Genomic DNA, 27,873 nt, shown 5'->3' with positions numbered 1-27,873 from the left:
CCAGACCCTTCCTCCACCCAGCAGGAAATGCCATCTCTCTTTGCAAATGCAGACTGGCCCCTGAACCCTGGCATGGCTGTTCACTAAACAGAAAGCAGCTTTGGTGTGCTATTTGGGTTTTCCATATTTAATTTTATTTCTTTATTTAATATTATTTAATATTTGAGCTGTTCCTGGTGGGATTTGGTGCCCCAGCTCCAGCAAGGCAGAGAATCCTCAGGAGTTCCCCCAGGTGTGCTGGGGTTCTGCTGTAGGAACTCTCACCTCAGCTGACACATGGAGCCAGGATGGGGCTGCTTTTACAGAAATAATGAATTCACATTCAGGCAGGGGAACTTTACTGGTAGAAATATTAATGCAAGTGCTTAGATCCTTATTTCACAAGGGAGAGGAAATAAGATTTCCTGGTTAGTCTCAGTGCCTGTGGCAAACTCATACGGCTCCAAAATTAAGTTTTGAATTGGTTTTATGAACTGCATATGATAAAGTTAGTACAACAAATACAGTGAAGTAAATATTTACTTCTGAAACCAATTTGTTAAAAGAAATCTGAATTTGATTCTCAGTTGTTCAGATGTGGAAGAAGTGACAGGAGCTTCAGAGGCATCATGGTTCTGGGTCTGGGATTCTGTGGTTCTGGGTTTTGTGGTTCTGGGGTTCTGGGTTATGTGGTTCTGGGGTCTGTAGTTCTGGGGTTCTGGGTTATGTGGTTCTGGGGTTCTGTGGTTCTGGGGTTCTGGGTTTCTGGGTTCTGTGTCTCTCTGGTTCTGGGTTCTGTGTTTCTGTAGTTCTGGGTTCTGTAGTTCTGGGTTCTGTGCTCCTGCCTCTCTGGACCTGCTGGCTGTTCGGGTTCTTTGTTCCCCCTGGCTCCAGAGCTGGAGATGGGACAAGGGCTGCTGTCCCCCCTCAGCAGGGACAGAACGCTGCCCTGGCTGCCAGGATGATCCCTTTCCCATCAGCTCTGCACCAGGGGCATTCCCAGCAGAATTTACAGCAGAATTTCTCAGGATTTGTCCCTTTGGGAAAGGTCCCAACCCAGGGTGTGCCCACTGCTCCTTTCCCTGCTGGCCAGAACCATTTCTGCCCTTTTCACATGGAATGCTGATAGGATTTTACCTTTTTGTTCACAATTACAAAACTCCTACTGTCACAATAATGTGGGTAGAGCCCAGAGCTCTGGCCCTGGCCCTGGCTCAGGGTGACCTGGGCAGTGCCAGCCTTGCCAGTCACCACCTGCAGGCAGAACCAAGCAATGAGGTGCTCCAGTCCCTTCTTCCTTTGCAAGGGATGCTCACTGTGACAGATTATGGAATTACATTTAGCAACACAGTCTGCATCTGCTAAATCAAAGTAATCATGGGTGATGCTCCCTCCTGCACGTCTGGATGCTAACAGGATGGATTCACTGGAGGAAAGTGGGGATTAGTCATCCAAGGATCCAGAGATATTTCTCTGCATCCCTGTCTCTTAATATATTCTGCATCCCCCTTTTCTGTCTGCAGAGTGTAATTTATCAGGACTCAGAAATTCCACTAGCAGGGTATTTGAAAACTCTGCAAGCAGGGAAGAGAACTGAATGGTTTGTTGCTAATGTAGGGGGCCAGTAATTAAGATTTATCTTAATGTGGAGACTGAGCAGAGACAGGATCCTTGATGAAAAGGGCATTGCATTTGCAGAACACTGAGTTCCTATTCTGAAGAGACACTCAGATCTTGATCATAAATTACACTGTCCACAAAAGCCGCAGGGAGGATTGAGCTGGGCCCACACAATTCCCATCCCAGCTCTGCTTTCTCTGCTCCTGGCCCCAGGAAGTGTCACTGAGTTCTGGCAGGGCTCCAGCCCAGGAGAAGCTGCTGAGACCCCCATCTTATGTAGATTTGGAATGGCCTGGTTTTTCTCCACAAGTAATTTGTTCCTTAGCTGACATTTTCCTTGGCAGAGTGGACCTCAGAGTCAGGGAGTAACCTGGATCTCAGCTGCAAGTCCTGCAGCTCAGAGTCAGGGAATAACCTGGGTTCAAGCTCCAGCCATGGAGAGCCTGGGTTCAAGCTCCAGCCATGGAGAGCCTGGGTTCAAGCTCCAGCCATGGAGAACCTGGATTCTCCACATTTGGAGACTGACGATGCTGTTAAGGAAGCAGGCTGTTGGTGTCACTCCTGGACAGCATCTCCCCATTTCTCCTGCAGCTGATATTACTCATGAAATGAAAGCCCTTGTATTATAAAGTGATAAATGAAGAGCAGGACTGAGGTGTTGTGGGCCAATGGTATTGGAATCAAGTGGAAGAGAATTCCCAGAGCAGAATTCCTTCCCCTCCTGCACCCAGGGCCTGTGGGTGTCAGAGGGCCCAGCTGGCAGAAAGCACAATGTATAATTTACTGTTAATCTGGGATTATGGGGATAAGCACAGTCTGCTGCCTGCCAGTGTTGTTTCCTTAATCAGCTGTAATCTCAGCAGCATTAATGACTGAACCCACACCCACTGTGCTCCCACACCAGCCCCACAGCAGAACAGAGCAGCTCTGTGCCTGCTCTGGGGCTGAGGCACAGCTCAGTGCCCCTCCTGGGCTGCCTGGGCTGTTTGCAGCTGGCATGGGCACTTCAGATCTCCTACATCTCCATCTCCTCTGGCAAATGTCAGTGTTCCTCAGGGATGGGGAGCCTGGGTGGCTTTGTCCCCACTGCAGCCCTTTGTCTCCCTGGCACTATGCTTGTCTGTGAGACAACTGCAGGGTTCCTTTTAAGGTTGGCAGTGCCCAAGTGCCCTTTCCCACATCCCTCCAAGCCACTCTCCCTATCAAAGCATAGCTGGCGTTTGTGTGTCAGTCCTTCAGGTCTGTCACTGCCGAGGTGCTGTGCCTGTGAGAGGGACAGATCTGAATGCTCAGCCACAATTAACATCATCCTGGGAGACTCCACTCTCAGCGTTTCCAGCCTGCACGCTGGACCATTCTCATGACCTCAGGCTGCCATGGATTTCTCTTGATAACACCATCTAATCGGATTTGGAGTTTAATTAAACAGCTGTCACTTTGCTTCCTCATTCTGCCACAATTTAATGTTGAATTAGTTCCTGAATCAGTCATGGCTGAATGCTTTGCCTTCTTACAACCCAGAGCTTGGATGAACATCAGGTTTGCTCCTCAGCTCAGTCCAAGCAGCACTTTGTGTTCCTGCCCTTTGTGCAGAGCTCCCCCTGCCCTCAGTGCAGGTGCCCTGACTGAAAAGGGCTGGAATAAAAAGGGAGATGGCTGCACAGTCAGCCCTAGGGGTGCCTAGAGCACATTTGCATTGGGGGATTCTCAGCCCTTGCTAGGAAAGAGGTGATTTTTGTGCAAAGCAGCCCTGCAGAGTTTGCTGTGGGCAGTGCAGTGGCTGCAGCTGGGGAAGGGAGTGCTGCTGCTGGTGGCTTCATCAAAATAAACCTCACCCAGAACATGAGAGGAGCTTTGTGGTGCTCTGAGCTCCACAGCAGCTCAGGGAGGAAAGCTTGGAGATCTCCTGCACAGTGGTGGTTTTGCATCGAATTCTGTCAATACATTTTAAAGTAATTTCTTACACACAAAATTCAATAATTTGCTTTCAGATATCTCCTTTGATACCTCCTTGAGCCTAACCACTAGAGTTTTCCTCTAATCATTAGAGGAAAATTTGTTCTTTAATTATACTAGTTGTTAATGAAATGTGTTTAAATGGTAATTATTTCCTTGACATGTTGTATCCATTGAAGGGATGCCCTGGTAACAGAAAGAACCTTCCTGACAGTTTGTAGATGATCTTCAGGCAGGAGAGGCAGCTCGGCCTCTGCAGTGGCAGTCGGATGTTGTTGGGATTTGGGCATTGTGCTGCCAAGACAGTTCCAAAGCCAGGATCTCCCTTGTTTCCATAGGATTATCTGTGTAGCTGTTTCAGCTGTGGAAGTGCCAGCCCTGGCTTTTTTAGAGTTTGCAATTCACTTACAGGAACTTCTTTCTGACCTGGATATTGGTGCTGACTTACAGTGCATCTTCCTTGGGTGTTTTTTCAATTTACTCTACCTCCCTCATCTTTGAATTTCTTGGGGAACAAGTCCAAACACTGCTATCAGATGCTTCCAGTTTTTTTGTCACATAAAATAAATTTCATTTTAAAACTCTACTTGCTGCCTGCACAGAAAGTAGATTAGTTCTTGGGGGATTTTAAAAATTAAAGAATGTGGAAATGGCCAAGATATTGTGATTTTGAAAAGTGCCTTCATTTTAAATGAATTTGTAGTCTCTCTGAAAGTTTCTTAGGAATGCTGTCTGTATACTCCTGAATTAGCCTGCAGTCAGGGCAGGATATTGCATTTACAAATGAGACCCAGAAGCCCCTACACTGCTGCTGATGGAAAAGAATTGTCCTGGTCCTTGTCCTTGAGGATGGGATTTGTGCTTGTCAGAGGGTGGGAGAATGCAGGGAAGCAAATCTGAGTGCTCATGGACAGACAGACAGACAGACAGACAGAGTCTGCTTGGGCTCCTTTGGTTTGATCTGTTCCAGTTCAGCCTTTGGGGAGTTTGGGCTGTGGATGTTTCCTGTGCTGTTCCGTTTTCTGTCAGGTTTGTGGTGATTCTCCCTGGGTTGCCTTTGGCTTTATTCAGCAATATGAAGGGAACACAGAGCAGCAGCAGTTGTGCCACGAGGCTGCTCCACATCCAGGGATGGGGGATACACGCTTCTCTATTTTAGTTCTAAACAAAAAACACAATAAAATCCAGGCTTTGCTCCTTGCTCTCTTTTTCTGGTTTGTTTTTAACTATCACAGGGCGCTTGGAGCCTGAGGAAGGGAAGTGGCAGAGCTGAAAATTGCTTTTAGTACAGTGTGTAATATATTAATTGCTTATACATCAGTCTTTCTTAATCTGTGTAATAGCCATGAGTTGTGGCTGCTTCCAGGGGAGGGGAAGGCAAGAGGTTTCCATCTCTGCTCAGGGCTGAGGCTGGGTGGGCACAGTGCCCTCCCAGTGCTGGGCATCTCTTGTGCTGCAAGAGGAATCATTCAGGGTTCTTCCCTTTCTGGAACAGTCAACATTCCTTTGTGGCATCTCCTTTTAAGTTTGATGGGATTTCTTAAGAGAGCTGCAGGAGAACCTGAGAAATAACAAGGTGCCAGATGAAAAGGAAATGTGACCTAAATTTCAGACTCACTGAACTTGAATTGAAAACAGTATCAACAGTGTCAGTGCCCCATTTTGCTGCTGTTGACATCAGTGGCTGCAGTCCTCATGACTTCAGTGCTGAGGAATTTGCTGAATATTTTATTCACTTTGTATTGAAAGCTGAAAAGTTGGAGAAAACTTTGAAGTTTTTCCTGCATGGGAATCTTGGGAATACAGTGATGCTGACATAGTTGAGGAGTTCCAAGTGTCAGCCTGGTCGATGGTGCATGGAAAGGCTTTTATATGCCACAGCCCCAGCTCAGACTTCAAATTTCCTTGTTATTTCCCCTGCAGTTAACAGCATCACTGACTCCTTCTGGATTCCTTACATTGCTTCATTGGCCATATCAGAGGAAATTAAATAATCTTGAAACAGTTCCAGACACAAAGTTCATGGAGAGGCCCCGTCTCTGCAGTGGGCTTGGATTCATTTTTACTTTGGAGGCTCTTTTATCCTTACCCTAAGGCAGCAGGCTGTCCCCTTTGGTGTCACTCCTGGACAGCATTTCCCTTTTCTTCTGCAGCTGATATCAAAAGCCTTCGTACTATAAAGTGATAAATGAAGAGCAGGGTTGAGAAGTGATTGCCAGTCAAGTCAGGATTGAGAAGCGATTGCCAGTCAAGCCTACATTAGCAAAAACTCTGAAATCACATATTGGAAGGTGAATATTGGGAATAACCCTTCATATCTGAAAAGCAGATGATACCTGTGGAGTGTGCCTGACCTGAGTTTAGAGAATGGTGCTGTTGAACAGAGTGCTGGGTGTTTATCCAGCAGATCAAACAGGGCTGGGGTTCCATTGCCTTTCACCAGGCTGCACCTCTCTGGGATGAGCAGAGATTTTCAGGCAGGCTGGTGTGAGCAGTGCTGTGCTTTGTTTCGTGCAGGACACAGAGATCCTGAACACGGCCATCCTGACGGGCAGGACGGTGGCAGTGCCCATCAAGGTGGTGTCCATCGAGGAGAACAGTGCTGTGACAGACATCTCTGAGTCTGTGGAGTGCAAATCCTCCGGGGAGGACGTCATCAAAGTAAGTTCCTGCCACCCAGTGGCTCCTGGGCTTTCACATTTCCCAGGGAAAAGGAGAACAAACTGGGAATAAGCACAGCCTGGGCTGCTGCAGCTCTCCAGCCACTTGTTTGGGAGCAATGTTTTCCTGAAGCACCCTGTCCTTTGATTAGCACTTGGGGCCCTGCTGTGCTCCTCTCTTATTTTCTGCAGAAATAATTTACCTGCACTAAAAGGGCTCCTTGCAAGGGTGTTTGCACCACCAGAACACTCTGAGTGGCTGCAGGAGCCTCCCCTGCCTGGGGCACTCTGAGGCTGAAGTGGAACAAATAACTGGAGGTTAACGCAGCATTTACTGGGATCAGGCAGGGACATTTTCAGGTGTAATTTCTCTCTCTGCAGGGCTGGTTGGGAATTGCTCACATGGTGGGAGAAGGTGTCTCCTGTGTGTTGGGAATAAGTGCAGAACCTCTGGAGGGATGTGGCTGTGGCACGAGTGCCCAGTGCTGTAAAACATACAGCTGGCTGGAAAACACAGCTCAATTAAGTGCTTGGAACAAAAAGCTTTGCTCATCTCATCATTAAGGAGAAAAGGCTTTTTAAATTTTTTTTTCCATCTCGAATGTTCTTGTTTCCACAAAATTTCTTTCTTTACGTGGGGAAGTGGTTTGGGGTTCAAGGCAAATTGACATCTTCAATTGGTTCAGATTTTAAAAAGCACTCAGAAAGCTTCAAATGAGCACAGAGGCCTTTCATCCTTAATTCATTTTGAAATTCTCCATCAAGCTTTTATGTTCAATTCTTTAGAAATGTCTTCCTCTGTGAAATCCTGGTGTAGAGACCTTGTTGGACGAGTAACCTTTCTGCTGAAAAATAAAATCCAGTCTTCATAAATTTTGTCTTTGGGCAGAGCCCGTGGTACAAGGGCTGTGTGCATGAGTTTACAGCTCATGTAAAGCCTGTAGGTTACCTTAAACCACAAACTTAGGGGGGAAAAAAAGAGTTTTTGATGAGAGCTGTTGAGAGCTATTCAATACTTATTCGTGTTATCATCTAGAGGTTCAGGCAGATATTTTTGTTGTGTGGAATTTCTGATAATTTGGGAGGGAGGCCAGAAGCTGAAGATGCTCACTGCCTGTCTGCACTTGGCCTGTTCATTTAGTTAGCAAATAAATGTCCTTTGTATGGTTCATGTAAATAGCTTAAAGGTAATGCTCTTGCCATCAGCTCAAAGCTTATTTATATTAATTTTTACTTCACTTGGGCTGAGTTACATTGTTCTCAGTGACAGAACCCTGTGGAAATCTGAGTTCAGGATCTATTTGCAAATAGCAGGTGAGAGTTTCCCAGTGATCCTCATGGTCCCAGGGCAGCTCAGTGCAGTTTAAATGTGCTGACTGCTACTCCTGTTACTTCTTTTATTGTCTCATAGTTCCCAGTCTTTATTTCCAAATTTACAGCTGATTTCATGAACTTTAAATGCCTTTGAGTGCTCTAGACCTTCACACAGTGGTCCAACCTTTTTAAAGTGGACACAAAATTTATTATGGCACTAAAAAGGAAGCAAAAGCCAAATTTTATTTCACCAAGCTGGAATTTACCAATAGGATCCATCTGTCTGGCATGGAAATGCCATTGTTTTGCTGCTCTGAAGCCCCATGACTTTGAAGGTTTTTCTTCTGGCAAATGTGCTGTTATATTCTGAACAGGATAACAAATGGAAACTCCACCTCCTTGCCCTCCTCCATACTCCCACAGTGCTGTGATTGCTGGGATCAGTATACATCCGCAGAGCAGCAGAACTTGAGAGGAGCTTTATAGAATGAAGCTTTACCACACCCTTCTGTCAGATGCCAGCAGATAACCAGGGCAGCCGTGCCTGGAGCTCCCACAGGAGCTGTTCTGTCAGGAGTGGGCAGCACCAGCCCAGCAGCCAGCCTCTGTGGAAACTGAAACTCAGAATGGGCATGGACTGAGATACATTCACTCACAATGGAAGCTGTAAATGCCTTGCCATCACATCATAGGCAGAAGTTTCAAGGGCAGCTGAAGAAACTGCTAAACTATATCCTTGCAGAAACTGCTAAACTCTATCCTTGCAGAAACTGCTAAACTCTATCCTTGCAGAAACTGCTAAACTCTATCCTTGCAGAAACTGCTAAACTATATCCTTGCAGAAACTGCTAAACTATATCCTTGCAGAAACTGCTAAACTATATCCTTGCAGAAACTGCTAAACTCTATCCTTGCAGAAACTGCTAAACTATATCCTTGCAGAAACTGCTAAACTCTATCCTTGCAGAAACTGCTAAACTCTATCCTTGCAGAAACTGCTAAACTCTATCCTTGCAGAAACTGCTAAACTCTATCCTTGCAGAAACTGCTAAACTCTGTCCTTGCAGGCTTCCCTGTGCCATCACCCAGATCCCTGCCTGCTCTGGGGATGGAGAGCCAGTACAGCCCAGGTGAAAAATCACAGCAACAGCACCTCAAGTTCCACAGAAAGTGCTTCAGAGTCACCCCCAAAGCTCCAACAACAAGACTGGGAAAGGAAATGGGAGCAACCACACCAGTCTTGTGCCAGGTGTGATGGGAGGATGGTCAGTTTGCTCCAGACCTGAGTAGCACAGTCAGGAGAGAGGATGGTTTGGTTCTGCTTTGCTTTTCTGCCCCTGGTTGTGGTTTACTCACTGTGGGTCTGTGCATTGTGGATACACACTGAGTTAAGGGATGACAAACACTGTGATGGAAATGCACAACCACTGCCCAAACTGTAAGATGAATTAAAAGTGATTCCACCCTGGGATCCTGCCTTGCCAAGCAGGATATCTGGGGCCATGCTGCAAATGTGGGCTGCCACGTCCCCAGTGAGCAGGAGCCAAGCTCTCTGTTTGTCCCCATTTCCAGAAATTGCTTGACTGGAGAGTGCACAGCAAGGCAGATTTGGGTTCTGTGATGATGGGAGCTGCAGAGAGCTCCTGTGGCTCAGCACAGCACAGCTCAGCCTCAGAAGCTGGGCACTGGGGAGCAAAGAGATGCCCTGCAGTCCCAGCTGGCATTCTGTGCCCCTTTTACTCTCTCAGTTCTGTCGTGGTGAATGATATTCGGTTAGTTAAATGTACTGCTGCTGCTCTGCAAGGCTGCCTCTGAAATCTCTCTAATGAGATTAGATAATGTACAGCCTTTGCCCTGAGAAAAGCTCTCTTGCTTTGGGGGCTTTCTGCTTAGTTTTGCTAATCCGGCTGCTGATACTGAAAGTGCAGCCCCTGCTCAGCAGAGAGAGCCCAGAGTGCACCCAGAGCACGGCCCTGGTGTGAGCCAGCTCTGCTCTGCAGGGCTGGGGCTCCGTCCTTGTGCTGGCAAATGGTGCTGGGAGCCTGGCCTGGGGGCTGGATCCACTCTGGGATGGATCTGTGTTACTGATGGATCTGTGTTACTGATGGATCTGTGTTATCTGTCCTGAGCACTGGATCCACTCTGGGATGGATCTGTGTTACTGATCTGCTACTGATGGGTCTGTGTTACTGATGGGTCTGTGTTACTGATGGGTCTGTGTTACTGATGGGTCTGTGTTATCTGTCCTGAGCACTGGATCCACTCTGGGATGGAACTGTGTTACTGGTGGATCTGTGTTACTGATGGATCTGTGTTATCTGTCCTAAGCACTGGATCCACTCTGGGATGGATCTGTGTTACTGATCTGTTACTGATGGATCTGTGTTACCTGTCCTGAGCACTGGATCCACTCTGTGATCCTCTGTGTTAGCCAGCTCTGCTCTGCAGGGCTGGGGCTCCATCCTTGTGCTGGCAAATGGTGTTGGGAGCCTGGCCTGAGGGCTGGATCCACTCTGGGATGGAACTGTGTTACTGATCTGCTACTGATGGATCTGTGTTACTGGTGGATCTGTGTTATCTGTCTTGAGGGCTGGATCCACTCTGAGATGGATCTGTGTTACTGGTGGATCTGTGTTACTGATGGATCTGTGTTACTGATCTGTTACTGATGGGTCTGTGTTACTGATGGGTCTGTGTTACAGATCTGTTACTGATGGATCTGTGTTACTGATCTGTTACTGATGGGTCTGTGTTACTGATGGGTCTGTGTTACAGATCTGTTACTGATGGATCTGTGTTACTGATGGATCTCTGTTACTGATGGATCTGTGTTACTGGTGGATCTGTGTTATCTGTCCTGAGCCCTGGCCCCACTCTGTGGTGTGCAGCTCCCAGCAGCCCCCAGCCCTGGGTGCCTGTGAGAGCTGCAGGCTGCTCATTCTGAGGGGTGCAGCTGAAACCAGCCCATGCAGGCAGTGCTGCCCTGCTCCCTGTGCCACACTGGGAATCCTTCTCAGCTATCCCACCAAACAGACTCATTCTTTGGGGGGTCACAGGTGCAAAGGGCTCCTGGGGCTGTTCCTGCACTGGTGTGAGCGCACCAAGCCCTTGCAGCGCCCAGGTTTGCCGTGTGCAGGGCTGTGTGTGCTGCAGGGCTGCGTGTGCTGCAGGGCTGTGTGTGCTGCAGGGCTGTGTGTGCCCCTGTGCTGCTGGAGGCAGCTCTGGCTGCCCTTGCTGAGCCCCCGAGCCTCAGCTCATCCCTGGGAGCCGGGGCTGGCCCTGAAATGCAGCCTCTGGAGCAATTAGCAGCTCCTGCAATGGAGGTTCCCGTTGAGAACTGCTCTGACATGGCCACAAAGCTGTAAATGGAAGAGCTCAGGTCTGAAGCTTTAACTTTTAGCAGACTTAAAGAGTTTAATTTGAAAAAATGAGTACATGGGCCTTGAGACGGCTTCAGTTTTCCACAAGGTTACTGATTATTCAGGATTATGCAGCCAGGCATTGAAATCCTTCTTAGGAAGCCTAATGTTCCTGTAGCAGAGGATTTCCTTTGTGTGAGACCATGGTGTTTAATTGGAATCAAGGCTGGGCAGCCACACACAGTCTCTCTTTCAAAACCTGGAGAATTTAATAGAGGATAATTCCCTTTCTGCAGAGCACCTTGTTAAAAAGAAATCTTGGGAGAAATTCTATAGCAAGGACATGAATATCCAAAGTGTGTGGAATTATCACAGCCTAATATTTCCTGTAAATGCCGTGTTAGTCTGTGTGAATGAGTGATCCTGGTGCTCTGTGCTCCTTAGTGCAGTGAGTGGCTGCTCCCAGAGCCTGACCTGCTGAGCTCCAGGTGCCTTCCTGGTGTGCCAGAGGGATGGCATGAGCTGAACACAAGGATGAAAAGTGCTGAACACCACTATTCTTTGCTGATTATCCTGTAATTTATTTTTTTTTTTCACTGAAATTGAGATTCCTGTAAGAGGCACTGGAAAAAGCTCTCTGCTCACAGAAGTGCTGTCATAAATATTTAAACATTTATGTAACCTTTGAATATGTTAGCAACATTTACATTAGTATAACAGAAATGGGTAAATGGGTTTACAGACAAAAATGCAAGATCTGAACCTGATGAATACGAGCAGGACATCCACTGTAACCACATCTCCCCCTTTCAGTCCTAAAACCACACAGACATCTAGAGAATGGACTGATGCCTCCCAGATTTTCAGTCTCCATAAATCTGGCAGGATTTCTTCATTGAAAACTTCTCTTTCTGTCCTTCTGAACTGGGCTGGTATCTCCAGAGGTGAAAACCACTGGAGAATAAACCAGCTTGGACTAGAGCAGGCTCACATGAGCAACCACTCATTTAATTTTAGGTTTTACAGTTGTCATCCTTTCCACTCCTGTGTACCACAGACACAAACCAGTGCCTTGAGTTCACCATCCTTTGAAAGGAAAGGTCCCTTAGCCTGTGTTTGACGTGAAATTTGTCTCTCTAAAACTGCCTGTAATTGAAGGGAGATTTCCCAGGAGTCTGTAATGGGATTTAACCTGGCAAACCCAGTGTTCCCCAGAGGTGCCAGCAGCCCCTGCCTGGCTGTGTGTCCTTGTCACACCCTTTGTGTGGCCTCCAGCAGCTCCTGCAGGACAGAGTCAGGGTGGGGTCAAAGCTGCATCTGAAATGGCGAAGTGAAGGGACACCCAGGGGTGTGGTGACAGTTCCAGAAATGTCCTTTACACTCACTGCAGCCCATCTGTGATTGCCTCTCCAGATCAGAGTGCCACAGGTACCCTTCAGGAGGGGCTCTCTTCATTTGCAGGCAGCACTTTCCTCTGTCAGCTCAATAAAATGTGATTTGTTGCAGAGAGAATCTGTCCAAGTCATCTGGAAAGGCAATGGCCTTTGTTACAAGGGGGCACAAAAATATAATGCCAGGAAGAAGACAAAGAGGAGGCCTCCAGGGAACTGTGCTTAGCCCTGGCTTTGCTGTCTGCTTCTTTATTTTAGTTTTAATCTGGAGAAAGAAGTTAGGAAAATAGAAAAAAGGGAAAAGTAGCTGAATGCAGCTTAATAATGAAAGAAACCGCTGAAATAGCATCAGAGAGCTCTTTAAAATGCAAAACTTCTTGCTGATCTGCTAAGCAGGAAAGAAAAAACCCAATCACTTAAAGGTGGTGGCTGAGCAGGCTTTCCCTTCATCATTGCTCACTTCTTCTGATGGCAGAGATAAAAAGCACTTTCAGAGGGAGAATGTTTTCATAGTAAAGCATAAATACTACAGGAGATGAGAGACACATCAGGGCTCACAGTCTCCAGCCACTGTTAGAAACTTTCTTGGCCTGGAGAGCTGAGGGATTGTCCCTGCACTGCTCCCTGCCCTTCCAGAATGTTGGCAAAAGCCTGGAGGAAAACAGAAAAGCACTTCTGTCTGTCAAAAACTCTTCAGCAAATATACCTTTTTAATTAAAAAAAATATTTGAGTTCTAATATGACACTTTTTAAAAAAAATCTGCTTTCTATCCTTCCTCCATGCTCCATGTGCCATTGCCTTTGGTTGTCCCCAGCAGCCCTGTGTTTCCATCCAGGAGAACACACCCAGGCAGTGTAGCCAAGCCTGCCCTGAATAACTGGTTAGTCTGGGGACACCAGCACTGCCAGCTGATAATCCTCATTTGAACAAAAATGTGCTGGGAATGGGTGGAAGGGAGCAGATGATAACATAAATACACGTTCAGGTGGGAGAAGCATTTCCACCATTACCCATGCTCGTTAGGGGTGATGAAATAGAATTCTGACAGGATGGGAGCAAGAGCAGGAGCTGGGATCTGCTGGCTTTGCTGGTAATTTCTGCAGACATACCAGCTCATTTAGTAATGTAACAGCTCCCATTGCTCACCACTTAATGTATGATTAATGTGCCACTGGATTTCCCCAGACATTTATGACACCTTTAGGAATAGAAATGACAATGACTTTATCACATGGAGTCACTTCATACTATCTGCATCTCTCTTAATGATTTATATATCCAGGAGTGATTTTATCACTAGTACTCAGTAATATAATAAATGAGAAAACTCAATGGTCTGTAAATTACAACACTGATTAAAGAAGTGATTACTGATATAACTCTTACATGGCTATGATAATGCTTGCTTATATTCCAGGACAGCATTTACATATTAATGATAAATCTACTGTAGTGTTTAGAAATACTTTACAGCTTTAATCAAAATGTAAACATTTACAAACAGATAATGTTTATTGCAGAGGAAATGCCTTCTGTTACTCTTCAGTGGGTGAAATCTGCTGCAGAGCCAGTGGGGAAAGCAGCATCACCCCCGATGGAGGTCGTGTTCAGGGCAGGGCTTTGGCTGCTCACCCCTGTGCTGCCCAGTCTGGGTTTGCTGGGTTCCTCGTGACCAAGCTGGGAAGAGCTTTGCTCATTAAGGATTCCCCAGCCCTGCCATCAGTTTGGAGCTCGCTGCATTGCAGAAAATCAACTGCAAGCTTCATAAACAGCATGCAGCCCTTGGGCATCTCCAGCACATTGTGTCCTGAGCCAGGGAGGTGTTTGGTGTTCAGCTGCTCCCACTGCACCAGGCCATCATGAACGTGCATAAACAGGGGAGCCTCTGTTTGCTTTGGGGTTGAGCTGCCAGGGTGGCACTTGGAGCTCATTTTGTCACACTGATCTCCTTTTCTCCTCCCCTCTCAGGTGTCTGACAGGTGTGACTACGTTTTTGTGAATGGCAAGGAGATGAAAGGCAAGGTGAACGCCCTGGTGAACTTCACCTACCAGTACCTGAGTGCCCCCCTGCAGATGACGGTGTGGGTGCCACGCCTGCCCCTCCAGATCGACATTTCTGACACTGAGCTCAGCCAGATCAAAGGCTGGAGAGTCCCCGTGGTTTCCAACAAAAGGTGGGTTGGAGTCACTGCATTTCTTGTGTGATTTGTGAAAGGAATGCTCCCAAAACGCTGCCTCTTCCCCTGAGGAGCAGCATACTGGCACAGCTTTGCACTGGGCATCTGCAGATCCAATAAAGCTGTAAAAGCTGTGGGAGTTCTGCTTCTGTGCATGTGTGTGTCTTGGGCAGCAAAACACAATGTGAGACTCTGGTAAGGTGCCCTGGCAGAGGTGTTGTTGGGAGGGGGCAGCACAGATGAAGAGGTGGCACAGTGCTGTTGTGGGGTCCTTCATCACGTGAGGCGGGCATCCATGGTCCAGAGATGCAGAAGGGAGGGCTCTGTTTGAGGAGCACCCTCCATTATCACCCCAATGTTATGTTCAGTGGTGTTTTGGGAGCGTTTCTCCATGCTGTGCTCTCTCCTGCCCCAGGCCCACGCGGGACAGCGATGACGAGGACGAGGACGAGCGCAGGGGCAGGGGCTGCACCCTGCAGTACCAGCACGCCATGGTCAGGGTGCTCACCCAGTTCGTGGCCGAGGACTCGGGGCCCTGGGGACAGCTGAGCTACCTGCTGGGCTCCGACTGGCACTTTGACATCACGGACCTGGTCAGGGACTTCATGAAGCTGGAGGATCCCCACATTGCCAGGCTGCAGGAGGGCAGGATCCTGGTCGGCCGGGAAGTGGGCATGACCACCATGCAGGTACAGCCTGGGCAGGTACAGCCTGGGCATGACCACCCTGCAGGTACAGCCTGGGCAGGTACAGCCTGGGCAGGTACAGCCTGGGCATGACCACCATGCAGGTACAGCCTGGGCAGGTACAGGCTGGGCATGACCACCATGCAGGTACAGCCTGGGCAGGTACAGCCTGGGCATGACCACCATGCAGGTACAGCCTGGGCAGGGCTGGGGTGGGCTGTGTGCCCCTCCTGCCATGCCCACAGCTCAGACATCTCTGGGGTTACACTGGGAATCCTGACCAAACCAGTGCATAAAGGGTGACAGAGCTGGTCTGTGTGGGTATGAGGAAGGTGGGCAGGCAGCACGTGCATGAGCTGGCTGTCTGTAGTTCCTGAAGGGAGCAGCATGGCCCTTAGTTTCAGCATAGGGAAGGATATTCGGCTGTCTCAGTGTTCCATCAAAAACAGTAAAAGCTGGAGGAACAGAATTTCCAAGCCAAGAAAGGAAGGACAAATCCTAGGCTGATAACCTCCCTTTGGAGCAGTTGGGAGGTTTAATGAGCTCATCCTCATGGGAAGACAGAGTAACAGGAGAAGAGAATTTTAATTCCACTCTTGTGGTGAAATAATGCAAATAACACAACTGGGACAGGGCAGCTCCCAGTCTGGGATGGTTCTCAGCCACAGCCTCTCCACTCAGGTTTTCTACCCTGCTAATGAAATCAGACTGCCTTTCCTGTGCTCTTCCTTTCTGTGCATAAAGCTTTGGAGACAAGGAGGCACGATGACCTTAGGAAAGGTTTTATCAATTGATCAGCCTTTCCCTAAATCGATTCTTCTGTTTCTCCAAAGGTTCTGTCTCCTCTGTCTGACTCCATCCTGGCAGAGAAGACAGTGACTGTGCTGGATGACAAAGTGACCATCACAGACCTCGGGGTGCAGCTGGTGTCGGGGCTGTCTCTCTTCCTGCAGCCCAGTGCAGCCACCAGCAGGGCCATCGTGGCCACAGCCGTGGCCCAGGAGCTGCTTCACACTCCCAAGCAGGTAATGTGCCCTCTGGATTTACTGGGTTTGCCTTCTGGGATGGGGCAGGACTTTATCAGTGCAAAGGACGGATGAGAATTCACAGCCAGTTTAGGATTTAAACTTCAGGGGCAGTCTGTTTCCATGTTAATTGCTTTTCCCTACAGATACTCTGGAATTGCTTTGTCATTTCTTCTCTTCCAACAGGGACTTCAGTCTGCAGTAAAAGTCCTAACTGCACTGAAGTTTATGCTGTTCACAGTTTTAATACTTTCTTTAGCTAATGAACCCGTGTTGTTTTCACTGCACAGACAGATTTTGGACAGTGATCCTGGTTTGCTGTGTGAGCATGCCCTTGTTTTCTGCTCTGGAGAGCACAGAGCTCTGTGTGTCACAATTCAATATCTTCAAGAGCTGTAAAAAGCAGAAGATGGCCACATCAGTTTCTTTTCCCTCCTGGAGCCACGACACACTGCCAGGCTCATCTTTCCTTTTATTTTTCATGTGGATTTTGGGGAATTCATCATCCAATTCGTGTGCTGATCTTATTTAAGCCAGCAGATTCCCATCTCTCTAAAGGGGGTCTTTCAAACAGCTTGTCTAGGTCACAGCCTCTGTGGAAAAGAAGATTGGAGAACACCAGCAGGTCAAGGCAAACAGTCACTGGCCCAGAATAAACCCAAGGGTCAGCACTGGAACATCTTTCCGTGGTCAGTTGGTTTGAGGGTTGGAACTGGGGACCACACAATTAAATCTGTCCACAGCTACTGCATTTTTCCTCTCCCATAGATAGGGAGAGATCTCAAGTCAAGTTTTATGGCCCATTTTCATGATTATTGCTACCTAATTTTCTGGAACATAAAAATAATCTAGTTTGTTTTATAACTTAGTGACAGGGAGATGTCCAAGCTAGAAGGACACGGTGCCCATCTGTTCCATTTGTTGCATCCTGTAAACATAAGAATCTTATGCAATTAACCCATTTGTACCCTTCTTCGGGGCTTAGAAACCACATCTGGCATACTGTCTTCATACTGGTTTAGGCTGCTGTTCCCTGCAGGACAGTCTCAGGTGGTGAGGGTGGCACATTTCTGATGCAGAAGTCAGGCCCTGGTTGTGAGCAGGGCATGTCCATCACCAAAATCAGACAGGAATAGATTTCCCACTGGGAAATAATGGAAGGAAATGGTGTAGGAGTGACCTATAGAGTCACAGACATCTTTTCCTTTCATTGCGGCTTGAATGAAGGATATAACATTTAAGTCACTTTCCCTTAGAAAAATCAATGCAAATGTGGGAATGTTTGTGGCTAAATTTTGCAAGAAGTGACTCATGATTTGGAGTGCATCAGCTGAGATCCTGACTGAGCTGGAATTGTGAAGGCAAATGCTGAGTGTTTGCTGAAAATCAAGCCCTTTTGAAAGAGGGTTTTTTCCAAGGAGACAGCCCAGGACTAAGCCTGTACTTGAACATTGTGAGTTCTTCATTACTTAAGTGTGTCTTTTCCTCTCAAGCAAGTTTATAAAAACCCCAAATAACTCATGCAACCTTACTGATGCAACTGGAAAACAAAAATCAGAATTTTTGCTGTGGCTTTTTTCAGTGACCGTAATGAGTGGATTACCTCAGTTCTAATGACCACACCTTGTCTGCACACACAGCACAAAGCAGCCAAAGCACAAGCCCTGAAATTTGGCAGTTTCTCCATAAGTACAAAGCTCTCTAAAGAAGATAAGCCAATATTTTTTCACCTTGGAAGCTTTAAGTTAGATACCTTTATCTATAGCTGAGCAGCTAATTACCTGCTGTGGCAAGGTGACCTTGGGGGATGCTGAGCCCATGTATTATTTTTTAATCAATAGGGAGCTCATTGGCACTGAAAAGTGGATCAGTGATTTAGGTGCCTAAAAATAGACACGGGTTGACCAACTTTTAAATATCAGAGATGAAGTGTCTTCTGAAAAATTGGAAACTCTAGCTGTGAGTTATCTATTTCTGGAGGCCATCTGCTCAGGTAGGAAGGCTGCTCCATTTGGCTTGCTGGTGGTTGTTAAATCAACACTGTCATCCTAAAGGCTTCTCCAAAATGTAAACAAAAGGAAACCTACAGTGTTTAAATGTTTTCTGATCTAAGTGAGCTTCAAGGACTCTCAAAGCTCAGCTGGCTCTGCAGGGGAACTCACAGTAATATCCAGCTTTTTGTCACTGTAGGGTATTGCATGGGGGCTGAGCAGCTGAAATGGGTCAGTGAAGAAAGGAGAAAAAGCCTTTAATAAACAGCTCTGTGCATTAAAGTATCTCTCAGTGCTCCTGGGGAGCTGCAGACACTTTCTCAGGGAAAAAGAGCAGTGTTGGTGCTTTGTCAAAGGCAAGTTCTGGTGCTCCCCAGGTGCAGTGCCTGCTCCAGGCCTGGCTCTGCTCTCACTCTCTGGGAATGGGAGAACATCCCTGGGCAGCAGAACAGGCTGGATCATTGTCCTGGCCCTGCTTCTGGAGGGCCTGCATCAGCTCTGGCCTTCCTGAGCATTCACTGACCCCTCACAGTTCACAGCAGATATTAGCAGGATTGTCATGGTGTGGGTTCATTGCCCCATCCTGGCAGTGTGAGTTACACCCAAACTGTATTTATATCTTAAAACAGATATTAGCAGTATGTTTATGGTGTGGGTTCATTGCCCCATCCTGGCAGTGTGAGTTACACACAAACTGTATTTATATCTTATAACAGATATTAGCAGGATTGTCATGGTGTGGGTTCATTGCCCCGTCCTGGCAGTGTGAGTTACACACAAATTGTATTTATATCTTATAACAGATATTAGCAGGATTGTCATGGTGTGGGTTCATTGCCCCATCCTGGCAGTGTGAGTTACACACAAATTGTATTTCTATCTGCTTTATGCTGACAGAGCAGTGGAATAGCTCTCAGGAATGACAAAGGAATTCAGCAGCATGGGAAAGGGAGAAGGGATGCATTGTTGGATAAGAACCTGAATTCTTCCCCTGCAAATACAAGCAAATTCCCACTGGAAAGGAATGTCACATGAGCAGATTGGACAAAAAGGAGAGAGAGAAACCCACAGTGGGGGGATGCATGGTTTGAATTAAGATCTGAGTCTTGGCTGCTTTCATTTCCACATCATAACGATCAAGCCCAATTTTTACTACACAAGCCACGGGCTTAAAAATAAATGCACATGTAATACTTTGATATTTCATATGATAAAATTGCTAGGGAAATCATTCCAGCATCCAAGTCCCCAGACAGAGCAATCAGAGCTGGCCCAGCAGAAGCTGCTGAGAACAATATTCCTTTGCCTTTATTGAGGGAGGGGTGTATTTGTTTTCTGCAGAGCCAACCATTTCTTCCCTCTGATGTCCTGCCTCACTCCAGGGCCCTTGCAGCTGACCCCAGCAATTGAGGGCTTACTCACAAATACTTTCATTTGTGCTACAGTGAATGGAGACCGTTAAATGGCTGCTTTATTCTGAGCATTGAATAAAATCAAATATCCCAAACTGTGTTTCTAAGCAGCAGGATTCTCTAAAATGCAACCAGTTTATCCAAGAAGATTTATCAAATGGTATCTTTGGACTGATAAGCCACAATGTCATTCAAGGCCAGGAAAGGTGGTGGAACTGCCACGGACCATGAGCTGAAAATACACCTGTGGTGGGGGAAGAGAGCAGCAAAGGCACAAGGGAAAGTTTAGACAAAAGATGTATTGATGGAATGTTTTAGGTGCTTAAGGAAGGCCTGGTGGTGATGAACAGTGTTGTGGGAAGCAGTTTCTGCATCTCTGGGCTGGATTTTGCTGTCATTAGCATGACCTGATGAGCAATCTCTGACTTTGCACTGAGATGCTCCTGCTCTGTGGGGAGCACTGGCACTGATGTGTCCCTGTGGTCACTCTGACTGTGTGAGAGAGGAAAAGTGAGGGAAATAAAGGCTGGAGAGCCAGCTAATCCCTCACACCCTTTGTTTGTGCTTGGTAATTAAAGGGCACAAGCATTTGTCACCTCAGTGTTGGGGGCAGCAGACGAGGGGCAGGTGAGAAGGCTCCCATCCATCTTCATCTTCTGAGAGCAACTGGAGGGACCTTGTCAGAGATTTGGAGGGGATTTATTGATGTTGTACACAGGATTTGCAGAAACAGCTCCTTGAAGGACATGGCACTAAATCATTTCCTTTTTCTCTCTTCTTTTCTTTTTAGCTTCTCAGAATTTATAATCATTTGGGAAATTCACTTCCTTGCCCTGCCTTTGGCTTTCCTTTAATGATGTGAATGAGAGGAAATGATCTCTTGCCAAACAGAATATTTGGTCTGATCCAACATATTTGGGCAGGATTTTAAACTCTCTCCCTCTGTCTCTCATTTGTTTCCTTTTCCTTTTAATTAATGTTGTCCATAGCATGGGCATGACAATGTTGTTTTGTGAAAAAATTGGTTCCTCCTATGAAGAAACGTTCTCTTGGAAATAAAAAATGTCAGTGCTGGTAGAAAATAATGGCTAAGCCAGTGCACACCTCTGTTGCCTACAGTAAATCACAGAGTGTGCCTGCAAATTTCAGCTGACTGCCATCCCATTTTTCTCTGTCTCTGCTTCATAAAAGCAGGAATGCAGATTTGTAGAGCAGTGGCATAAAGAATAAAAGTTGCTTTGAAGTTGGTGGCAACTTTGTGCCAATGCACAGAGGGTTCATTGAGGTGAGTCCACAGTAAGGTGTGGAGCTGTGCCTGTTCCCAGCTGGGCAGGGGCACAGGTGCCACCCTTTCCAGCCCCACCTGGACAAAATCCTGCAGGAATTTATTTTCTCTCCTGCTCTCCAGAGGAGGGCACAGTGGCAGGCAGTGGTGGTGTGCTGGAAGTGATGCTGGTGTTTCCCTTCCCCAGGGGCACATGAGCTGACCTTTGTTGTGGGGAGAAGGGAGGCAGCAGCGTGCTGGATTGCCTGAGGAGGTGAATCCTCTTCTCTCTGCACATACCCATTAAAAACCCCCTTTGCTTTCCTCTGACCGCGGTTGCTCTGCTATAGATTTCTGTGATAGAAATTCGAGCTGTGCCCTGCAGCCTTGTGTTTGTTCACTCATTTCAGGGTTGTTTCTCTAATGAAACATCAGATGTTTTAATTTCCTTCTGCAGTTCACCCTTCCCAGCTTCTGAGCTACCCTGGCTCCGTTTCAGCTCTTTGAAGTAAATTTGAATCACCAAGAACTCTGTCTTCTTTCCTGTTGTGCCACAACTTATTTTTCTTCTTTCAGTCCCTCAAGTACTTGCTGATAGTGCTTTGGAAATCAAATATTCAGTATGGCCCAACCTTCTGCCCAGCTAAATGCCCCTTGCTGTTTTCATTGAACAGCTTTAAATTCAACTGGAAGGGCAGCAATTCTCTTTGTTTATAACCATAGCATAACAAATTGCAGCCAATTGAAAACCATATTAAGTTGTAAATTTGTATTATGAGTGGACATTAACAGGGTGGCAATGTTTTTCCCCAGTGCTGGTTTTTCAGCCCAGTTGTTCTGATGTACCCAAGTGTGAAGTTATTAGAGCCATTTGTGGCTGAAGTGTGGGAAGGAAAGAACTTCAGTTTGTGGGAAGTTGCACTCTGGCAATCTGCCTGGCCGTCTGCTGGCTACGCAGGCAAGGCACAGAACAAATGAAAAATTAAAGAAATGCCCTGCAAAGAAAGCTATTGAGATGTGGAGAAGTAAATATCTGTGTCATCTGGATGGGATTTCACATGGCGGAGAGCTGACCTCTGGCTTTGTGTTTGCTTCTAATGATGACTTCTGCCAGTGCTACCTGCAGAGCACAAAGACAGACCAATTAAATCCAGGCCATTTGTATTTTTATTGCAGACATCATGCCAGAATCCCCATCCTCCTCTTCTTGACACAGAAATTTGGTGGACTTTTTAATTATCTCAAGGATAAAGTGTATTTTGCTTAAAACAAACCTTTCTCCAGCAAAACGGCATTTGTTCTGTGAGTCTTTTTCTTTCAGATGAATCTTCTGCTCCAGCCATTTCCAAGATGCTGTGGTAGCTCCTTACTCCTGCTAAGATCCTTGTGCCTTAATTTGACAGCTCCCCATGACACCTGTGCATGTGTTACATGAGGGAAATAAGTGTTCTGTCAAGTGCCTCTGGTAATTTCTGTGATTTGCCTCTTTTGGCTTTTGTACCACAGGAATGACTTTCCTTACAGAGCTTGTAAAATTGTACCTTGCTAATGGGCACTTGGGTAATAAAGACATCTCGTATCAATTATTTTCTACGTCCTTGTGCAAAACATTTGCAGGGAGAGTAACAGTGGAACCCTTAGTGATGAATGTGGGCAGTTTTGTGCCCCATCAGTCGAGGCTTGGTTTGCTTTAAATGCAGTGCAGGGTCCTGTTTCCTCCAGCTGGGAGGTGGATGGGCTGCAGCGGGCTGGGCTGATTTACTGCAGGCCTGTGGTGGTGCTCACACGGGTCCTAGGATGAGGGAAGAGATGAGAATCTTGACTCCATGTTCCCGAAGGCTGATTCGTTGTTTTGTGATATATATTATATTAAAAGAAAATGATATATTAAAACTATACTAAAAGAATAGAAGAAAGGATTTCCTCAGAAGGCTTGTAAAGAAAGGAATGGAATGATAATAAAATCTTGTGACTCCCAACACAGCTGGACCTGTGATTGGTCATCAAGTAAAAGCATTCATATGGACCAATCCCAGATGCACCTGTTGCATCCCACAGCAGCAGATAACCATTGTTTACATTTTGTTTCTGAGGCTTCTCAGGAGAAAAAATCCTAACGAAAGGATGTTTTCATAAAAGATGTCCGTGATAGAGGCCTGTGTTTAACCATGTCCCTGTCCCTGCAGGAAGCCGTGGTAAGCACCTGGATCCAGTTCAGTGACAGCTCTGTCACCCCTCTGGACATCTACGACCCCAAGGACTTCTGGCTGTCGGCGGTGTCCCTGGACGAAGCCGTGGTGTCCGTGCACCAGAGCCCGGCCCTGCGGTGGCCCGTGGTGGCGGCCGAGGGCGAGGGCCAGGGCGCGCTGGTCAAGGTGGACATGATGATCTCCGAGGCGTGCCAGAAGTCCAAGAGGAAGAGCGTGCTGGCCGTGGGCAGCGGCAGCATCAGGGTGAAGTTCGGGCAGAACGACGCGGACGCCGAGGCGGGCGGCGACTACGACGCCGACGAGATCGAGAACCGCGCCAGCGACCGGCGCCACAAGGGCCCGGAGCCGGGGCACGACGGGCGCTACCACGGCGGCTCCTCGGCCGACAGGGACCCCGAGGGGCCCCTCAGGAAGGCCAGCACCACGGCCAAGTCCGTCCTCAAAAACAAAGTCATCAAAAACAACCGCCTGGACGGCGGCAAGCTCTCGGACGACAGCCAGCTGCAGAACATCCCCATCGACTTCACCAACTTCCCCGCCCAGGTGGACCTGCCCAAAGGAGGTGCTGGCATGGAGGACAACGACCTGGTGCAGACACCCCGCGGGCTCAGCGACCTGGAGATCGGCATGTACGCCCTGCTGGGCGTCTTCTGCCTGGCCATCCTGGTGTTCCTCATCAACTGCGCCACATTTGCACTCAAGTACCGCCACAAGCAGGTGCTGGTGGAAGGACAGAGCACCATGACGCACTCCCACGACTGGGTGTGGCTGGGCAACGAGGCCGAGCTGCTGGAGAACGCGGCGGACGCGTCGCCCCAGCAGGACGAGCACACCACCATCATCGACCGCGGCTCGGGCGCCGACGAGAGCAACCAGCTGCTGAACGGCAGCGCCCCGAAGAGCGCTGCGAGCCAGCTGCACAGGGCTGCGGACCCGGGGGGCAGGCTGGGCAAGGAGCACAAGGTGGAGCCTTTGCACTCGCCCACGTCCAAGAGGAAGCGGGTGAAGTTCACCACGTTCACCACCATCCCGCCCGACGACGGCTGCCCCACCGTCAACTCCATCCTCGGCAGCCACGACGATGACATTAAGTGGGTGTGCCAGGACATGGAGCTGGGCGACTCCAAAGAGATCAGAAACTACGTGGGGAAGTTCAAAGACAAAGCGTAGCTCCCTGCTGGGGTGCTTTTTTTGGGTTTGACCACACCTTGATGCCTTCAGTTCTACAGTATATATTGGGACGGAGGGGAGGGGAAGGGATCGCCAGGAGAAACGATGAGGCAGTTTTTATAATCAGGGAAAGAAATTTGCCAAACTGTCCGTGGTTTGTTTTTGTTTTTCTGCTTTGTTTCGTTGGGGTTTTGTTGTTTGTTTATTTTTTTCCCAGTGCTTATTCTGCTATTCATGGATTTAGGAAGTGGAATACAAAAGGAAAGGAACAAGGAAATGGTATGACCAGTTTGATGAACTGGGCAAGATGAGGTTGTGAAAATTCATTTTATGGGTCATACAAATAATAACGATAGTAATATTTCACAGTACCAAAAATATCTGTAAAAAGAAATGAGAGAATATAAGAGCATGAAAAGAGTAAGCAAGAGGCAAACAATAACTTGTTCTGGTTCCAATAAAACATCACAGTTATGGACATGTGACCCACAAGGAGAATTTTTATATTGGTTCTCAAGCCATTTCTTTTCTTTCCTTCATTTGAAATGAAGATGTGTCTTTGGCATTACATGTGAAGGAGGAAGAAATTACCTGGTATTTTCATTTTTACTTTTCCATTTGTCTTGTAAATTGAAACAGAATCATTTTCCCTCTTGTATTTTTCTTTTAAATATCCTGAAAACAGGAAAATTTAAAATTCAATAAGTTCACAGTGGGACAAGAACATTCTGTTTCTAAGGTAGCTATAAACAGTCTCCTGTCATTTAAAAATTCAGGGGATAAGTATTGACTGATAATTTCCACGTGGTGTCTCTTCTGAAAGCCTGAGCCTCCATCTCACCCTGGCAAGAAAGATGTTCTGTTTGGAAGAATTTTCGTTTTCCTTTCAGGCTGGGTTGTTTGTTTAGTTGCTTGTTTGAAATTTCCACAACCAAAGTTCCTGTGTTTCACCAAGGGAAGGAGGTGCTGATTTCTGTTAGCTTTTACAAGTACCAAGCAAAGGGAGTGCCCCTCTGGTGCACTGTAAATGTTCCTGGAACTGAGACCACTGCAGGCCAAATATGCACAGCCTGCAGTTGGGTTGTTTGGGTTTGGTTTTGTTTTTTTTTTTTTTTGCCAGGTTCATGAATTCATAATTTTGTGCTGCATTTTTCTGTTTATTCTGGTGTCTCCAGCTCTCATCAAGCTCTGAAAGCAAGAAGAGGAGTGGACAGAAAGACCCTGATTGCCCCAAATGTTTATTCCCTTTTTACTGGGAGAGCTGGCCTCTGGGCACACTGTTGGGAGGGAGGGAGGGAAATATTGCTGAAGCAAGAACAAGAAATACCTGGAACTGTTTTATAGATTTTTTTTTTTTTTTTGCCATTGGACCAGCAAAGACTGAAAAGTTTAGACTAGATTGTAAATCTGAATTTTGAACAAGCAAATACCAAGGCAGTAATAAATCAGAAGCAAATACAAAATAGAGGTTTAATAAATACAAAATAGAAATTTAATTTGTGGTGTGAACTGGCAGAACTGTGCTGGCTCAGTGCCAGTTCACATTCATGGAGGGCACAGATCAGAATCCATTCGAAGAGGAAAGCAGTGTCCTCCCAAAGCTCTCCTGATGGAAGGAGGTGGCAGAGCCAGCCCTTGGAAGCAGTATTATGTGAGCCAGGAGCACTTGCATCGTCCTGTCTTTGCCATCAATTTCCTTGGTTTGGGTTTTTTAATTACTAAACTCCGTAGTTTGGGTTTTTTTTACTTGGACAAAGTCAATCCTGCCACCCAATAACATAGATGGACGTTTTAACAAGGTATGCCTAGTATGCATTGTAGACTGAAAGAATGTAATATTTATTTATACATGTTATATGAATTGTAATTAAAATGCTTTACACGGCTTGACAGATTAACCTCTCTCTGCTCAGGGGGGTGCTCCTCTGTGGTTTCTGTGCAGTGCTGCATCCCTGCCCTGGATTTCAGCCCCTTTCTGGAGGGAGAACAGGGATGTGAGGGAGCTTTCCCTGCTCCGAGCCTTCCTCTCCGCGGGTGATGATGATGGATGGCAGGAGCAGCTCAGCCAGGCACAGGGCAGGGCAGTGCCACCATCCATCTTCTTCAGCACCAGCAGCTCCCGGACGCTGCTCCTGGCATGGGCAACCCCTGGAATTCATTAATTAATTTATTTATTAATTACGCGGCTCTTCCTGGGAAAACACAGGTGTCCCTGACATGGAACAGGCAGTAACAGCATGGAGCTGCAGCAGAGGAGGCAGAAACACAGAACTGGAGCAGAAACAGTGTTGTGGTGGCACAGAAGGTACCGGTTCCAGGGACATGTTTGAGATTTTGGGGAAGGATCCCTGTGCACCCGTGAGGGGTGGCACCTCCAGGACCCCAGGGCTGCACAGGAGCAAGGGGGCCAAACCCTGGCTCTGGGCACAGGAGGACAGGCTGCACTTGAAAACACAGCAGAGGGAGGTAAAAAAACCAAAAAAAAAAAAAGGAAAAAGCTGAGCCCTGCCTTCACATTTAATTTGTCTGAAGCTACAGAACACGGGGCTTCAGAGGCCAATACTGAAACTTTTCAATTTGTCTTGCACCGACCAAAATTTCTGTCACAGCCCTGTTCAGAGTGAGCTACCACAAACGATCATCTCAGCAGGGAGGAGCACTGGGCTGTGAAATGTCATTTATTGGGGACACTCACACGTGTGAGTGTGGGCTCAATGCAGCGTTTACATTTCTGGAGCTCCTGCTTGCAGGGGCACTGGGATGGGCACGGGAGCTGCTGGAGCCTCCCTGCTGCCAGCTCAGCTCACCTGCCAGGAACCTGCCCCTGCCAGGGTGCAGGGCTGCGGAGAGAACATCCTGCAGAGATAACATCCTGCAGTGATAACATCCTGCAGAGATAACATCCTGCAGTGATAACATCCTGCAGTGATAACGTGTGCAAGGTGCATCTTCTGTCAAGGAGCCAGGTCAGAAACTCATTAATCACAATTTGCACTTAGAGCCTTTCATCTGAGCAGCTCAGTGACTTCCAGTTGTGAGGGATGGAGATGTGAGTGGCCTGAGGAGGAGGAGGAGGAGGAAGGAGCCAGTGCTGGGTGTTCCCCTGGTGCCTGGAGCAGGGCTCTGAGTGGAATCACCTGGAGCAGGGCTCTGAGTGGAATCACCTGGAGCAGGGCTCTGAGTGGAATCACCTGAACAAGCACCAGCGGAAGGTCAGGATTGGTGGGAGCTGTGATGGGTGTGATGAGAGGCACCTGTGGGACAGGAGAGCAGGTGAGGGTCAGTGAAGCTCCTCTGCTGCTGAGGCCACTGGGACAGGAGGGACTTCGGGGCAAAATGTGAGTTCTGCTCTTACTCTTTTTTACTACTGAGTTCTTTTGGAGGGAAGGGGAAGTTTTAAGGTTTAAGTGTGGGAATCAGCAGGAGAAATTGTGTTTATCCTGCCATGGCTTTGGGAAAGGAGTGAGGTGCAGCCAGCCTGGGGCACACCCGTGAGAGCCCCTGCCAGTGCTGGGTCCCAAATCCTGCTGCATCCCAGGTCCTGCTGCATCCCAAATCCTGCTGCGTCCCAGGTCCTGCTGGTGTGGCTGAGCTCCTGGGCAGTCCCTATTCCCTCCTCAGCTCTAGAAATACTTTTAGACTGATGAAATGTGAGAGA

The 27,873-nt window shown here is 47.4% G+C and overlaps 1 protein-coding gene across 3 annotated transcripts in view; it reads left to right on the top strand.

Annotated features, from left to right (window-relative positions):
* The window catches only part of TMEM132C (transmembrane protein 132C), a 171,613-nt gene extending 145,506 nt beyond the window's left edge, over positions 1-26,107 (top strand). For all 3 annotated transcript variants that reach the window (XM_074554140.1, XM_074554142.1, XM_074554143.1), the window contains 5 exons: positions 6,073-6,216; positions 14,249-14,454; positions 14,873-15,146; positions 15,977-16,168; positions 23,022-26,107. In XM_074554140.1, the coding sequence (XP_074410241.1) occupies positions 6,073-6,216; positions 14,249-14,454; positions 14,873-15,146; positions 15,977-16,168; positions 23,022-24,215 (2,010 nt within the window). In that variant the 3' untranslated portion in view covers positions 24,216-26,107. The remainder of the gene's footprint in view (positions 1-6,072; positions 6,217-14,248; positions 14,455-14,872; positions 15,147-15,976; positions 16,169-23,021) is intronic.
* The last annotated feature ends 1,766 nt before the right edge of the window (positions 26,108-27,873 follow it).

This window comes from Zonotrichia albicollis, chromosome 18 (assembly GCF_047830755.1).
Source record: "Zonotrichia albicollis isolate bZonAlb1 chromosome 18, bZonAlb1.hap1, whole genome shotgun sequence".
NCBI classification, from domain to species: domain Eukaryota; kingdom Metazoa; phylum Chordata; class Aves; order Passeriformes; family Passerellidae; genus Zonotrichia; species Zonotrichia albicollis.
The sequence above is the reverse complement of the archived record's forward strand: the minus strand, read 5'-3'. Positions and strand labels throughout refer to the sequence as shown.